The 14,976-nt window shown below is 41.1% G+C and overlaps 1 protein-coding gene across 4 annotated transcripts in view; it reads left to right on the top strand.

Moving 5' to 3' along the window:
* LMBR1 (limb development membrane protein 1) overlaps window positions 1-14,976 on the top strand; it is a 166,170-nt gene that overhangs the window by 73,993 nt on the left and 77,201 nt on the right. For all 4 annotated transcript variants that reach the window (XR_014016711.1, XR_014016712.1, XM_081244720.1 and 1 more), the window contains exons 6-9: window positions 7,517-7,643; window positions 8,116-8,184; window positions 8,990-9,054; window positions 12,060-12,132. Coding sequence is in view for 2 of the 4 variants with exons in the window: in XM_081244720.1 (XP_081100846.1) it covers window positions 7,517-7,643; window positions 8,116-8,184; window positions 8,990-9,054; window positions 12,060-12,132 (334 nt within the window). In the remaining 2 variants the exon portion in view is untranslated. The remainder of the gene's footprint in view (window positions 1-7,516; window positions 7,644-8,115; window positions 8,185-8,989; window positions 9,055-12,059; window positions 12,133-14,976) is intronic.

Genomic DNA, 14,976 nt, shown 5'->3' with positions numbered 1-14,976 from the left:
GAGTAGAGTTCCCTGTGCTATACAGTAGGTTCTCATTAGTTATCTATTTTGTACATAGTATCAATAGTGTATATATGTCATTCCCAATCTCCCAATTCATCCCACCCTCCCCTTGCCCCCTTGGTATCCATATGTTTGTTCTCTCCATCTGTGTCTCTTGCAAATAAGGTCATCTACCATTTTTCTGGATTCCACATATATGCATTAATATACGATATTTGTTTTTCTCGTTCTGACTTACTTCACTCTGTATGACAGTCTCTAGGTCCATCCACGTCTCTGCAAATGACCAAGTTTTGTTCCTTTTTATGGCTGAGTAATATTCCATTGTATATATGTACCACATGAGATTTGATCTTCATTGTTTGTTGTTGTATTAATGCATCTGTTTCCCCGGTGCAGGCCTATACCTCTGTTAGTAAGTTATGACTAAGAGTGGCATGATCAGATTTGCATTTTGAGAAGATCACATTTCCATGCGATGTAGGCACCAGGTCAGGGAGAGACAAGAGTGTGGATGTAGGACTAGTAGCTAGGAGGCTGGGGTGTTCACCAGATAGACGTTGTGGCAGTAGGAAGAGAGGTGGATGAACTCGAGTCACAGTTACGTAGGAGAATCAAAAGGACTTGGTGGTCGACTGGACCAGGGTCCAGGGTGTGTGTATGTGTTCTGGGGAGAGGTGGGGTGCATCCGGAAAGGAGGTGACAAGGTTGTTTCCAGAGTGTCTGGCAAAACAACAAAGTGGATAATGGTGCCATTTATTGAGGTATGTGACACTGAAGGAGGAGCAGATCTAAGGGATAAGATGATGAATTTGATTTTAGAATTCAGTTTAAGGTAGCTGTGAGATACCTAAGGCAAGGTGGCCATTGGGATGTATGGATCTTGGCCTCAGGGGTAATATTTGGACTAAAGGTGTAAACTTGAGAGTCGTTGGCCACGTGAGGAGGCAAGATCATCCAGGGAGGAAGAGAGTCTATCTGGTAGACCATCTTCATCAGAACTGACGGAGGAGCCACTTGGTACCGGTACTCCGGAATTGACAAGCCCCTTGGTAAATCTGTTCCATGCTATTGTTTGAGAAGCACTGATACAGCTTGTGAAAAGATGAACATCAAAGACTGTGCCATCGGAGAAAAGGGGTCTGAGATATTTTCCTTTACCGAATGAAAGAAATAGGAATGGAGACAGAAATCAAGGGATAGGGGAAGGGAGCTGAGGGGACGTGTAGGCCACGCAGCTGTGTCTTACTAAGGGAGAGGTAAGGTCAGCTGTAGTTAAGAACGTAGGCCATGAAATTAGGGTCAAGGAGACTGGAACACGTTTACAAACCTTTGAGGGAATTATTAGCCAGAGATCAGTATAAGGATTGCCGGGTAACATTGAAGGCCCGCTTTGGAATGTAGTAGCAAAAGTTTCTCATGATTTTGTAAATTTCTTTAACAATGCTGAGAATTTGAAGTGAGCTTCCAGGTGGAATTAAACTGCTCTGCTGGAAGTTAAAGGGGCCAGGAATGCTAGAATATTATTGATACTGAATTATTAAAATATACTCCTTCGCTATGGGGTTTAGACCAGTGAAAACAAGGCTGATTGGAGGGATTGGGAAGATCAAGGGAGGAGAGATGATCACGATGAGGACATAGAGCTAGGTTAGCGCTAGGTTAGCGCTAGGTTAGAGCTAAGTTAGAGCTAGGTTAGCGCTAGGTTAGCGCTAGGTCAGAGCTAGGTTAGCGCTAGGTTAGAGCTTGGTTAGCGCTAGGTTAGCGCTAGGTTAGAGCTAGGTTAGCGCTAGGTTAGCGCTAGGTTAGCGCTAGGTTAGAGCTAGGTTAGCACTAGGTTAGAGCTAGGCTAGAGCTAGGTAAGCGCTAAGTTAGAGCTAGGTTAGAGCCAGGTTAGCACCAGGTTAGGGCCAGGTTACAGCCAGGTTAGAGCCAGGTTGGAGCCGGGTTAGCACTAGGTTAGAGCTAGGTTAGCCCTAGGTTAGAACTAGGTTAGAGCTGGGTTAGAGCTAGGTTAGCTCTAGGTTAGAGCTAGGTTAGTGCTAGGTTAGAGCTAGGTTAGAGCTGGGTTAGCGCTAGGTTAGAGCTGGGTTAGCGCTAGGTTAGAGCTAGGTTAGAGCTAGGTTAGCGCTAGGTTAGAGCTAGGTTAGCGCTAGGTTAGTGCTAGGTTAGCGCTAGGTTAGAGCTAGGTTAGAGCTAGGTTAGCGCTAGGTTAGAGCTAGGTTAGCGCTAGGTTAGAGCTTGGTTAGCCCTAGGTTAGCGCTAGGTTAGAGCTAGGTTAGCGCTAGGTTAGAGCTAGGCTAGAGCTAGGTAAGTGCTAAGTTAGAGCTAGGTTAGAGCCAGGTTAGCGCCAGGTTAGGGCCAGGTTACAGCCAGGTTAGAGCCAGGTTGGAGCCGGGTTAGCACTAGGTTAGAGCTAGGTTAGCCCTAGGTTAGAACTAGGTTAGAGCTGGGTTAGAGCTAGGTTAGTGCTAGGTTAGAGCTAGGTTAGAGCTGGGTTAGCGCTAGGTTAGAGCTGGGTTAGCGCTAGGTTAGAGCGAGGTTAGCGCTAGGTTAGAGCTACGTTAGCGCTAGGTTAGAGCTAGGCTAGAGCTAGGTTAGCGCTAAGTTAGAGCTAGGTTAGAGCCAGGTTAGTGCCAGGTTAGAGCCAGGTTGGAGCCAGGTTAAAGCCAGGTTAGCGCCAGGTTAGAGCCACATTAAAGCCAGGTTAGCGCTAGGTTAGAGCTAGGTTAGCGCTACGTTGGAGCTAGGTTGGAGCTAGGTTGGAGCTAGGTTAGAGCTAGGCTAGAGCTAGGTTAGTGCTAAGTTAGAGCTAGGTTAGAGCCAGGTTAGAGCTAGGTTAGTGCTAGGTTGGAGCTAGGTTGGAGCTAGGTTAGCGCTAGGTTGGAGCTAGGTTGGAGCTAGGTTAGCGCTAGGTTGGAGCTAGGTTGGAGCTAGGTTAGCGCTAGGTTGGAGCTAGGTTGAAGCTAGGTTAACGCTAGGTTAGAGCTAGGTTAGCGCTAGGTTAGAGCTAGGTTAGTGCTAGGTTAGAGCTAGGTTAGCGCTAGGGTAGAGCTAGGTTAGCGCTAGGTTAGAGCTAGGTTAGAGCTCGGTTAGCGCTAGGGTAGAGCTAGGTTAGCTCTAGGTTAGAGGTAGGTTAATGCTAGGTTAGCGCTAGGTTAGAGCTAGGTTAGCGCTAGGTTAGCTCTAGGTTAGAGCTAGGTTGGAGGGCTGAAAGATCGGAGGAGACTAGGAGGCTGTGAGCTGAGGGGCAGCCTCACCGTTTGAGATCTCAGAGGTGGGCCTGAGAGATGATGGCTTCTGGTTAGCTGTGTGGGCGGCTGTAGTAGCATGCAGGTCAGGTTCATTATGAGCGTGTATGGTACTTAGGGTGGAGGGGATGTGGTGAGAAGCTCTTGTGAGCTGGGTGCTCATGTATCAAGAAAGATGGGATTGTTTCTTCTAGGTCTGTACATGGTAGGTGGCAAAGATGGGAAAGAGTGAGAAGGTGGCATTAGAAGGTGGTATAAATTTAATTGAGAAAGACAATGATATGTGAATTTCCGAGCCTTGGAGATTCCAAACACAAAGGCAACAGTTTGAGTTATTACAGTTCATCCTTACTAGGCACCAGACATTGAGCTCAGCATGTTGCACATATTGACTCATTTGGTTCTGATAACAACCCATGAGGTAGGGCTGTCATTAATAAACTCATTCTACAAAGGAGGAAACTGAGGCACAGTGTGGTTTAGGCATTTGCCCAGGGTTACACAGTTGGTCAGTGATGGAAACAGGATTTGAGCCCAAGTTGTCTGTTGCTAGAGTTGGGGCTCTTAACGAGCTTATTATACTGTCTATCTCATAAACCGAACTTGGATTTTTTTTGTGTGTGTGTGCAGTACGTGGGCCTCTCACTACTGTGGCCTCTCCTGTTGCGCAGCACAGGCTCCGGATGCGCAGGCTCAGTGGCCATGGCTTACAGGCCCAGCCGCTCCGTGGCATGTGGGGTCTTCCCAGACCGGGCCATGAACCCGTGTCCCCTGCGTCGGCAGGCAGACTCTCAACCACTGCGCCACCAGGGAAGCCCTGAACTTGGATATTTTTTAAAAGTTTTTCTTATGGGTGCCAAACTCTTGGATGTTTATTATTGTAAGAAAAAAATTGAAAATTAAAACATTAGTTTGTTCTCCTATTTTTTAAAGTCATATACATCCACTCTAAAAAATTTGGAAAATATAACAAGGCACCAAGTATACAAGAAAAATAGTTCCCCGTAACCGTAGTTCTAGATAGGACAGTTCCTTTCAGTTGGTCTTGCAAGGCTTGCTGTACATTGTCACTTATAAGACCCCTTCCTGCTTCTGCTCAGGGAGAGGGAGCTGTAGCCAGACTGCCAGTGGGTTGTCTCACTCCCCTTCACAGCTCAGACCCCAGACACTTGCCAGCTGCCAGGTCATGGGGGCCCTTATTTCTCCTTCCTGCCTATGGCCTGGGTGAGAGGATTCACGGCTTGATCCTGGGGGTCTTCTTGTAGCCCTCAACCCAACCTGTATGGGCCCTTGTTTGTTCTTACCTAGAAAGCCGTGTGAGCTTTCCATTCTTGTTGCCCAAAGCTTTCCAGAACTGCAGAGGTCTGAGATTTTTATGGTACTTGCAAGCTGACAGGTTAGTTTGCCAGACTCGCAGACTCTGGTTGTAGACACAGACTTCTGGGTCAGAGGCTTCATTACTTAGTGTGCAGGCACAGGAGCCTCCTGTTCCTGTCAGTCCCCCAGGACCCCGAGCCCCATGGGGGTGATGTGGCCCAGGTGGGAGCTGTCCCCACGGTGGGCTCGTGTCATGGCTGAGGAGCCCTGCATTTAGGGAACCCGCATTATTTGTAATGGGGTGCAAGTAAGCCTGCCTGCCCTGTGCTCTGCAGGGGAACCTTCTCTTTCACACTGTACGGTAAGCAGACCTGCCTCTACTGTAGAGATACCATATCTGTCTTCCAAGGCTGTTTGCTATACAGAAGTCTTTGAAAAGACAGTCCAGAATGAAGACTGCCCCTGCCTCTGCTTGTGAGATGCACAGAAGTGGGAGAGAGACCCACGGAGCACTGCCTTCCAACACAGACAGATTTGATGAAAAACAAATTTAACTGCTAAGAAATACTTCTTACCAAAATATCAGAGGAAGTGTGTAAATCTTATTGGTGATCGGTTTCCCAAATTTATTATCATTATAACACTTAAACTTATTGTTACATTGTAATTACTTAATATAATAATTATAACATGTATTATTAAAATGCCCGTTTTTTGGACATCAGGTCTCAAACAGTTCCAAGTAGCACTACTGTTTAGCTCGTACATCATAACACTTAAGACACGTGTTACATGTTTTGAGAGCTCTGATGTTCCCATGGGCTGGTCAGAGACATGCAGGATTCGGGCTCCAGTCAGAGGCAGGAAAAGACAAAGCTGAGGGCGTGTAACACATGCACTCCAAAGCCTACTCTTTTTTTTTTTTTTTTTTTTTTTTTTTTTTTTTTTTGCGGTACGCGGGCCTCTCACTGTTGTGGCCTCTCCCGTTGCGGAGCACAGGCTCCGGACGCGCAGGCTCAGCGGCCATGGCTCACGGGCCTAGCCGCTCCGCGGCATGTGGGATCTTCCCAGACTGGGGCACGAACCCGTGTCCCCTGCGTCGGCAGGCGGACTCTCAACCACTGCGCCACCAGGGAAGCCCAAAGCCTACTCTTTTTATCTGTTTTATTTATAGACTTTCCAGATAATATTTAATGTGTGATTAAAAGGTTCTTGCTTAGAAAGAGAGAAAGAGAGAAAAAATCAGTGCTAAAAGGTAGTGGTCATGTTTTGGTATCCTAATGGTTTAAATGTGTGAAGTGTAGGTTCAGAGAGTTCTTCAGTAAGTAGGAGTGTATTTTTTAGTAGTGCATTTTGTGACTGTTCCTGTTTCATCTCACTTGAGTAATAGCTACTGTGAGATCTAATGTGTTAAATAAAATACAGGTCGTCATCACTCTGGTTTACCAGCCTCTGCCTCCCTTGCTATGAGTGTGTAAGGTGCCCTGACTCCTCCATTTGAAGACACATTTTAACCTATCAGGGGCAGTCCTGGTAAGGCTGGACTAGGAAGAAAAGACCACTTCAACTCTGAGTCATCATTTAGGGCTGGGAACACTTTGGCCATGGCTTTAGGACATTTCCTTTCCTATTGAATTTGAGGAACTGGGGTGCTATGATTTAAGTGCAACCTGTTTCTGTAATTCAGAAATTAGAAAATAATATTTAGGGCAAAATTGAAATAAGTCTATGTTTTAGATTTTTATTTATAGTTCATATCTTTAAACTTTTTTTAAAATTAGTTAATTAATTAATTTTTGGCTGTGTTGGGTCTTCGTTTCTGTGTGAGGGCTTTCTCCAGTTGCGGCGAGCGGGGGCCACTCTTCATGGCGGTGTGCGGGCCTCTCACTGTCGCAGCCTCTCGTTGCAGAGCACAGGCTCCAGATGCGCAGGCTCAGTAGTTGTGGCTCATGGGCCCAGTTGCTCCACGGCATGTGGGATCCTCCCAGACCAGGGCTCGAACCCGTGTCCCCTGCATTGGCAGGCAGACTCTCAACCACTACGCCACCAGGGAAGCCCTAAAGTATTTTTAATATGGAAGGAAAGATTACGTGACTTATTGAGAAACATGGATATACTTATAATTTTGTTGTGTTAGATGTTGTAAATTAGTGCATTACGGTATAAAATATCAACATGAATTTTTACATTTAGGTACAGGTTCAATCATTTGATGACTTTTTAAGAATATGAGAAAGTTTTGTTTTTTGTTTTTGCCTTGTCCCGTAGGTGTTGAGTTTAAGTCTGGCCTCTCGTTTGGCCCTGAGGTCAGAATTTGTTTTATATTTAAAACAGAATTGTGCCTGATGATTCTTTATTATATTCCGGCCTCGTGGATTTAATGAAAATTCTATCTAATGTGGAGAAAGGGATGATATTTAATCGACATAAATACTATCCATTTCCACAGTTTCTAAGGCTGGATTACCATGAAGAGTTCTTCGTCTGGGCACTAGAGGGCTCTGGAGGCTGTGGGGAGCTAACAGAACCCCCATGTTCTCTAGTAGATGGTGCTTTATGCTTTCACCAAGTTGGGTGTTCACAGAACTGTTTGGCGGTACACCTTAATTAGCCTTATATTCCCTTGATTAGCATCACAGATAAAAATTTGTGAATCTACTTTCTTGGTGGAAAGTGTTAGGAAAGTAATTGTTTAAAATGGTTCTGCAAAATGTTTTTATGAAGAATTGTTTTGGTACTTTATTCATAGCTTAATGGTGTTTTACATAATTTTGAAAAGTCACCCTAAACGTTACAAACAGTAAACATTTAGTGTTTTTTGTCCTGCTAATAAATGTAAATTTCCTCCCCTTTCAAAGAATTTTTATGCTTTCATATAGACAGAAACCTAATTGTTCATGTGATGAAATAAAATATTAAAATTATATCTTTATTATATTTTTCAGGGAATCCGAGCCCGAATTTTAGAAACTCTTGTCATGCTTATTCTTCTGGCCTTGCTTATTCTTGGGATAGTGTGGGTAGCCTTGGCGCTCATTGACAATGACGCTGCGAGTATGGAATCTTTATATGGTAAGGATTGACTTGTTTAAACCAGTTTCTCTAGTGGAGACTACAGTTTGGAATATAATTACACATTCACTTTTTAAAACATTTTAATAGTTCTTTGTATAGTTAATCCTTGTTGTTAATTTACAAAATTAAAAAGACTTTTGACATGTTTAAGGAAAGAAGTGAATGTTTGTGTGTTTCTTGTATGTAGAATGAGCAAGCAGCTTTTCAGATTTTTTTTCTTCCTTTGGTTAATTAGTTTCTGTTCTTAAAATTCCATGGAGGCTCATTTTCTCCCTCCAAACAGGTTTTGCAAAAGGGTTATTTCCTGTTCTTGTGTTTTAGATCTTTTTATTGTACAATTTAGAAATTATATGGTTTAGTAGACTCAAATAGGCAATTATGATGTTTACTATACATTAATTTATAGTCAGTCTATATATCAATGTATGGTATTTTGGATGCACTAAAATATATTTACATTTTTAAATAGATCTCTGGGAGTTCTACCTACCTTATTTATATTCCTGTATATCATTGATGGGATGTTTGTTACTTCTCTGTAAGTATTTTTCTGACATAATATTGATAATAAAGTAGAGTTGTTCTGTGTTCTAGAAAATTACAGACACGTTTCCCTATGAGATTCCTTAACAGCTTGGAGATTTTTTTAAAAGTTGGCCCTTAACTTTTTTTGTACGTTCAAGATAAATTTTGATAAACTGAAACCTTGAAATAATAAGATACTTTTGTTTTTCTCTAAAGAAAGCCTCTTCCACAGAGTTGGAAAGAGAGAGGGAGGGGGAGGGAGTCAGACATGCACGTGCCTCCCCCCCATCACAACACTAGCTTCTACTTTGGAATGGTTATGGTGGAATTCTTTACGATGGATTGGCAGTCTTTTTTTCACAATTTATTTTGTTCTACTTAAGGCATCTCAACATATCTCAGAGATGTTATAAGCAGATAAAAGTAGGTAAAAGGATGTAAGGTTATAGTTGTCACTTTCGGATATTCTTGTCTGATACTTGATTCAGTTAGTACTTGAAATTTAGTCTGTTCTCTGGTTGGTTTTCTTTAATTTCTTTTAAGTGAAAATACTTATTATTATTCAGCTGCTAGAATCTGGCATATCCTACCCCTCCTTTAGTCTCCATGAATCTTTCCTTAAATATAGGAATGCCCGTCGTCTGTGCACGAACCTCTAGAGCTTCTCTAACGGTGACATTGAGGAGCCCTGTGACAAAACACTGCGAGAACCTAGATTGGAAACAAGCGTTTTCCTACAACAGCAGTCTTTGAGTTTGCTTTATTTTGGGCTAGCAGTTTCTCTCCTAACTCTGAAGTGAGCTTTCTCTGTTCTGCAGTGTGCACTCCAGTTGGCCTCTCCCGCATGTTCACAGTCATGGGGCAGCTGTTGGTGAAGCCAACAGTGAGTATGATGTTGTAAACCATTTTGTTTGTTAAATAGACATTTTTACATTTGAACATCTTTTAGGTTCTAAACTAGCATTCAGAAACAGAAGAATATTTTTACGTGTTTATAACCCAAATTGTTATTGTTTTTATTTTAATCTTTTTCACCTTTGGAAACCAAATTTGCTTTTGCTCTTAAAATACTAACTATAGGCACTCAGCTAGAAATTCTTCTAGCAAATTTGAAGACAAAATGTACAGATATTTACAGGTATTTTAGGAGCCCGTTATATCAAATGGTAACTCTTTTGTGTTTCAAAGTTTACTATATATATTGTTTGAATTACAAAGCAGTTATTTTCTGAAAATTTGTCTGCATATTATATCTTGATTAATTGAATTATACCTTTCCCTTTAATCTCAGAAATGCTGTATATTCATTTAAAAATAATTTTCAGTTGGTAGTAGTTTTGATGATTTGTCCCTAAGTTACTTGGGCTCTAGCTATTTTGTCAGATATTTAATAAAATGACAATAATTCTTACCTGTAGCTAGGAAATTGTCACATTATTTTCATGGATCCTCATTGCCTACAAGCTCAAGTCTAAGCTATTCACATGATACAAGGCCTTTCACACCTGTCCCCTGCTGAATTTGCCTGTAGCTGCCTCTGCCCCCATTGCTTCCGTGGTGACTGATTCTAGCCAGTCTCACAGCTGACTTGCTGTGCCCAGAACAGCCTGGATTCTTCCACTTCCCAGGCATGTCGAGGGTCTTTCTCTCGCTTCTGCCTCTTACCTGCTTCAGCCACCTGACAGTCTCCTGAAGTCCTGGCTCTGAGACCAGCTGCATTTACTACCTGTCTTTGACCCTTGCCTCACTTCTTCTTTAAGCTAAAATAATCAAGCTCCTTCCTCTGCATTTCTCATATTCCCCTTTATATTTCACTAGTAGTATTTATGAAATTATTATGGTTATATGTTTTTCTTCCCTATCAGCATAATTCATCAAGGGAAAAAACTGAGAGAATATCGTGGTAGACATTCTTTTAGTAAATGCTTGCTTAATTTTAAAAGTTTTTAAATCAATAATCTTTGTGTTTTTAAAAAATAAAAATGGATTTTTTAACCTGCTACATAAATGTACACACACTCAAATACAATACATGTTCTATTAAATCTTGAAATGTACTTCCCTCTTAAAGAGGTTTTGTGACGTTGCATTCATTTAGTTTCTTCCTGATTCTCTGGATATTTTTCTGGTGGTTGTGTTTTTGGTCTCTTCGTTTCCACTCTCTTCCCCCTAAACTAGGCAAACGTGTAAAGTTCTGTCCTTGGTCTCAAGGTGCTCTGTTCTGTTTCCCTGAGCACCTCTGCCGCCTCCACATCACTTCTACATGTCTACTTCTAGTGAGAAAAAGATAGTGCATACAAACCACAGTGTACTTTAAGTGCTATAATGGAAGGCCCTATGGAGCTGAAAACCCGGCAGATACAAAATCAAACTACGTATCTCCCCTCCCCAAGCTTATTTTCTCCCAAACTTGTCTATTATTAGTAACATCTTCAAACTTTTTAATGTCTGCCTCTTTTCTTGTTCCTAACATCCAATAATAATGGTTATTTATTCAGTAATTAAGTATACGCTTTATGCTTGCCCTAAGTACTTTATTTACATGCATAATTTCATTTAATCCTGATGACAAACCCATACGTTAGGTGATGGCATTCTTATTTTATGGTTGAATTATCTGAGGTTCAGGGAGATCAAGTAGCTTATACAAGATCACAGATCTGAGAGGATGAGGCAGGATTTGAACCCAGAGGCTCTTTTCAGAGCCTGGGCTCTGGACCACTCCTTGTTCTGCCATAAGCTCCAGAGTCATTGAGCAACTTTATTGTTAAGTGTACTTTGTACCTCTCCACCTGTATGTTTTGCTTGTCATTTCCTCTGAGCAAAATGCCTTTCCTCCTTTTGGTAAATGAAGCTATTGGGTAAGATGCTACTACCATCAAAACCATTTGCCAAGACTTTTTTCTTCCCAAATAGAAGCTGGGAATCTTTCTTCTTCTGAGCTTTCGTTTACATTTTATTTTAACTTCAGTTATGACATTACTTTCAATTCTGTAATTTTTTTTTTGATTTTTCGTATCTCTCCTGGACACTAGAATATAAGCTGTTTGAGGTCAAGGACTAAGTCCGATCCATATTTAGGTCCCCATCAGCCCAGAGTGGCTAAGAGCACAGGCTTTGAAGACAGATAACTTTTCTTTGCCAAACCTTTGTTTCTTGGCATATTACAATATGCAGCGAGAGCAGTCTTTTTCACAGGGTTGCTGTAGAATCAAGGGCATGAAGCACACCAACCCTTACACAGTGCAGATAATATCCCATATAATTGGTTACTGATTAGTGGGGTTTTTTGGTGGTGGTTTTTACTCGTGTTATATACTGTGGTAGTGAGTGGTGTGTATGTTAACACACTATTTTTCTAGGGTTCTGTCTATAGGATGGTTTTCATAATACCAGTGTTTAATATTTGTGGAAATTTTTTAGTATATAATGATGATGTAAATGGAAAGTATTGATGGTAGTGATTTAGTTTATGGATTTCTTGTTTTACACATTATGCAGGTTAATGTAGGTGAGAAACCAGTGTTGGACTGGGTGATCTATTCCTCTGGCTCTAAAATACTGACTTGGGCGTAGAGATGTTACTGCATTTAGCTTTTTGGATGTTTAGAATTCATACATTTGTGTGCCATTGAGAGAGTTGCAGAGTTCTTTAAACTGAAAAAAATCAATTTAAATGTATGTAGATTTTGTGATAATCAGCTTTTGATGTGCTTAGTTATAAACTAAGAATTTGTACTTAATTTGCAAGTAGAATAGTTTGAGCATTTTTAATTTAGATTCCTAGTAATTTGAATGGTTATCTAAATTATAGGCCAAATAGCCTAAATATTCTCGTAAGCACTACTTACGTAATGTATTATTCAATAGTTTGATGTTTAAATTTAGATTCTTGAAGACCTGGATGAACAAATTTATATTATTACCCTAGAGGAAGAAGCACTTCAGCGACGACTGAATGGTATGTATTTATTACACATTTAGACCAGAATAAAAAATTATTTAATTCAAAAAAGACAGATAATTGAGGGAAAAAATACAAGCCTCTCAGTACCTTGTGCTGTTGCCTGAGGCCAAGATGTCAGAGAAACACGTGAACTTCCCAGGCGAGGAGAGGTTTACTGAGGAGTAGCGGCACTTTGGTCAGGGCCCCATCTCTCCCTGACTGATCGTAGCTGTAACCAGCAGAGTCGGTTCAGTGCTGAGACGCTGGCCACTGAGGTACATCCCTCTCCTACCAGATCCTAACGTATTGGAAGCATTATGACGTGTAGTGGCTGAGGTTCTGCAGATTTGCACGTTGTCTTAGTGACTGTAGTATCCCTTCCTCATGTCTCTCCTGTTGAAATCTCTAATGCATGGTAAAAAGCAGTGTTTCTCTGACACTAAGGGACCAAATTAGACTCTGTTGTACTTAGGAGCTTTGTTGTCATTTGGGGATGCTGTTCATTGTTAGCTGGTAACCATGTAAGCATGTCAAAGATTTTAAAATTTAATTTTTCATTACTGATCATTTTTGGCTTCAAATGATGAACCAATGAAGAAAAGAGTAATGACAGTTTAACAGAGAAATGACATAGTAAAATTTTCTTTATTTTACTCAAATGAATTTCACCCTGCACTCTTTTCTCCTACAACGTTTTTTTTTTTTTAAATGTTGAAAACCTAACCACCAAGATCAGATTATTAATAGCCAACCATAATTCAAGAGTTGGTATAAAATGGAAGATTACTTTAACTGTGAAATACTGAGAAATGGGAAGGAAAATACCTATTTCCTTCAGTTACAAATAGTGAATTTAAGTCATCAACCCAAAAGTGTTGATAACATTTAGAGCTTTATTCTTAGATCAAAGAATTTCAGATTGTATCTATTCTAGAGAATTCTCGTCAGTAATAATTATATGCTTTGATACTGGTAACTTTTAGACTGGAACTACAGGTATCTTTTATTCTTCTAACTTTATTAAAGCTACTTTAACATATAAGCCTATTTAATTTAAGAATTATAACTTTAATCAATACAGTCAGCTTTATCATATTTCATTAAAGTAGTTAATATTATAATGAATTTGTCTTAGGTAATCATGCCGCTATGTAATAAAACATGCCTGAATCATAAAGAATACATGTCCAGCTGCCTCCTGCAGTATATGGGGCTTATGTGTCAGCCTAGATGTATACTGGTTCTGCCTTACAGCTCAGGAGCCTAAGATCTAGGGAGGGTAAAACACACTGCTCTGTGAATTAAAAAATTTGAATTAAGTCTAATCAAAATAAACTTCCACATATAGCCTTTTCTCACTTTGTCCTTCAGCAATGGGGAAAAAAAAGTCCCTCCAGAATCTTTCTAGATCCTTGGCTCCTCACATCAAAAGTGGTTCGTTATATCTAAAGAAATTGAAAAGGAGGACTTCCCTGCTGGCACAGTGGCTAAGAATCCGCCTGTCAGTGCAGGGGACACGGGTTCAAGCCCTGGTCCGGGAAGATCCCACATGCCGCGGAGCAACTAAGCCCGTGCGCCACAACTACTGAGCCTGTGCTCTAGAGCCTGCGAGCCACAGCTACTGAGCCCGTGTGCCACAACTACTGAGCCCCTTCGCCTAGAGCCTGTGCTCCGCAACAAGAGAAGCCACTGCAATGAGACGCCCGAGCACTGCAAAGAAGAGCAGCCCCTGCTTGCTGCAACTAGAGAAAGCCTGCGCACAGCAACGAAGACCCAACACAGCCATAAATAAATAAATAAATAAATTTATTTATTAAAAAAAAAAGAAAAGAAATTGAAAAGGAAATACTTGCCAGAAGTTTAAGGTATTATATAATGAGGCAAAGCCAAAATAAACAAAACTCTCCAGCTAGCACAATAATGTTATAGTTTGTAGACGATTAAGGATGGTATGATAGCTAATGCTAAGTGTAATTTTATTTTCTGCCGTTTTGGGAAGCCATGCACTACTTCTGACTGCTCTGTTTGTAGGTTGTCATTAAAATCTTTCCAGTGAGACTCTTTGTTGGGATAAATGCTGTAGTTTTGCTGTTTGCTGTTGGTTAGCACTATGGACTGTTTCCGGTAGAAAATAGTAGGCTTGTAACATAAAGCGTTCTATGGCAAAATGGACATTTTGACTAACATAGACTAAGAATTGTGAGCTTCAGTAAAGTATATTTATCAGTGTGTGCAGAGGAAAAAAACCAAGATGGAACAAAACTGTATTTTATGATTTGCTATTTTTTAAGAAAATATAGATCATGGGAGGTTAGTAAAGGAAATCATCCTATGGACTTTATTTTATTTTTTAAAAATTTATTTATTTTTGGCCGCATTAGGTCTTTGTTGCTGCGCGCAGGCTTTCTCTAGTTGCGGTGAATGGGGGCTACTTTTCCTTGCAGTGTGTGCGCTTCGTTGCGGTGGCTTCTCTTGCTGCAGAGCACGGGCTTCAGTAGTTGCAGCACACGGGCTTCAGTAGTTGTGGCGCACGGGCTTAGTTGCTCCGCGGCATGTGGTATCTTCCCGGACCAGGGCTCGAACCCGTGTCCCCTGCACTGGCAGGCGGATTCTTAACTACTGTGCCACCAGGGAAGCCCCCCAGGGATTTTATTTAGTACTGTGTCAAGTGTATTTTGTTGTAACAGTTATTTTATATTTTAAATTATTTTTAAAAAGTGAAGTTTTAACTTTGTTACTCTGGGCTATTAAAAAGAATTGCAGAATAGAGTAAAAGATTTTTAAAAATACAGATTACAGTGGTGATTCACCCCAGAATTTGTGATGGTGTTTGCTAAGGCACACTGAGTGTGCTTTCTT

This window comes from Mesoplodon bidens (assembly GCF_964165515.1).
Source record: "Mesoplodon bidens genome assembly, chromosome: 9".
Lineage (NCBI taxonomy): Eukaryota > Metazoa > Chordata > Mammalia > Artiodactyla > Ziphiidae > Mesoplodon > Mesoplodon bidens.
Note: the sequence above shows the minus strand (reverse complement) of the source record. Positions and strands in the feature narration are given on the sequence as shown.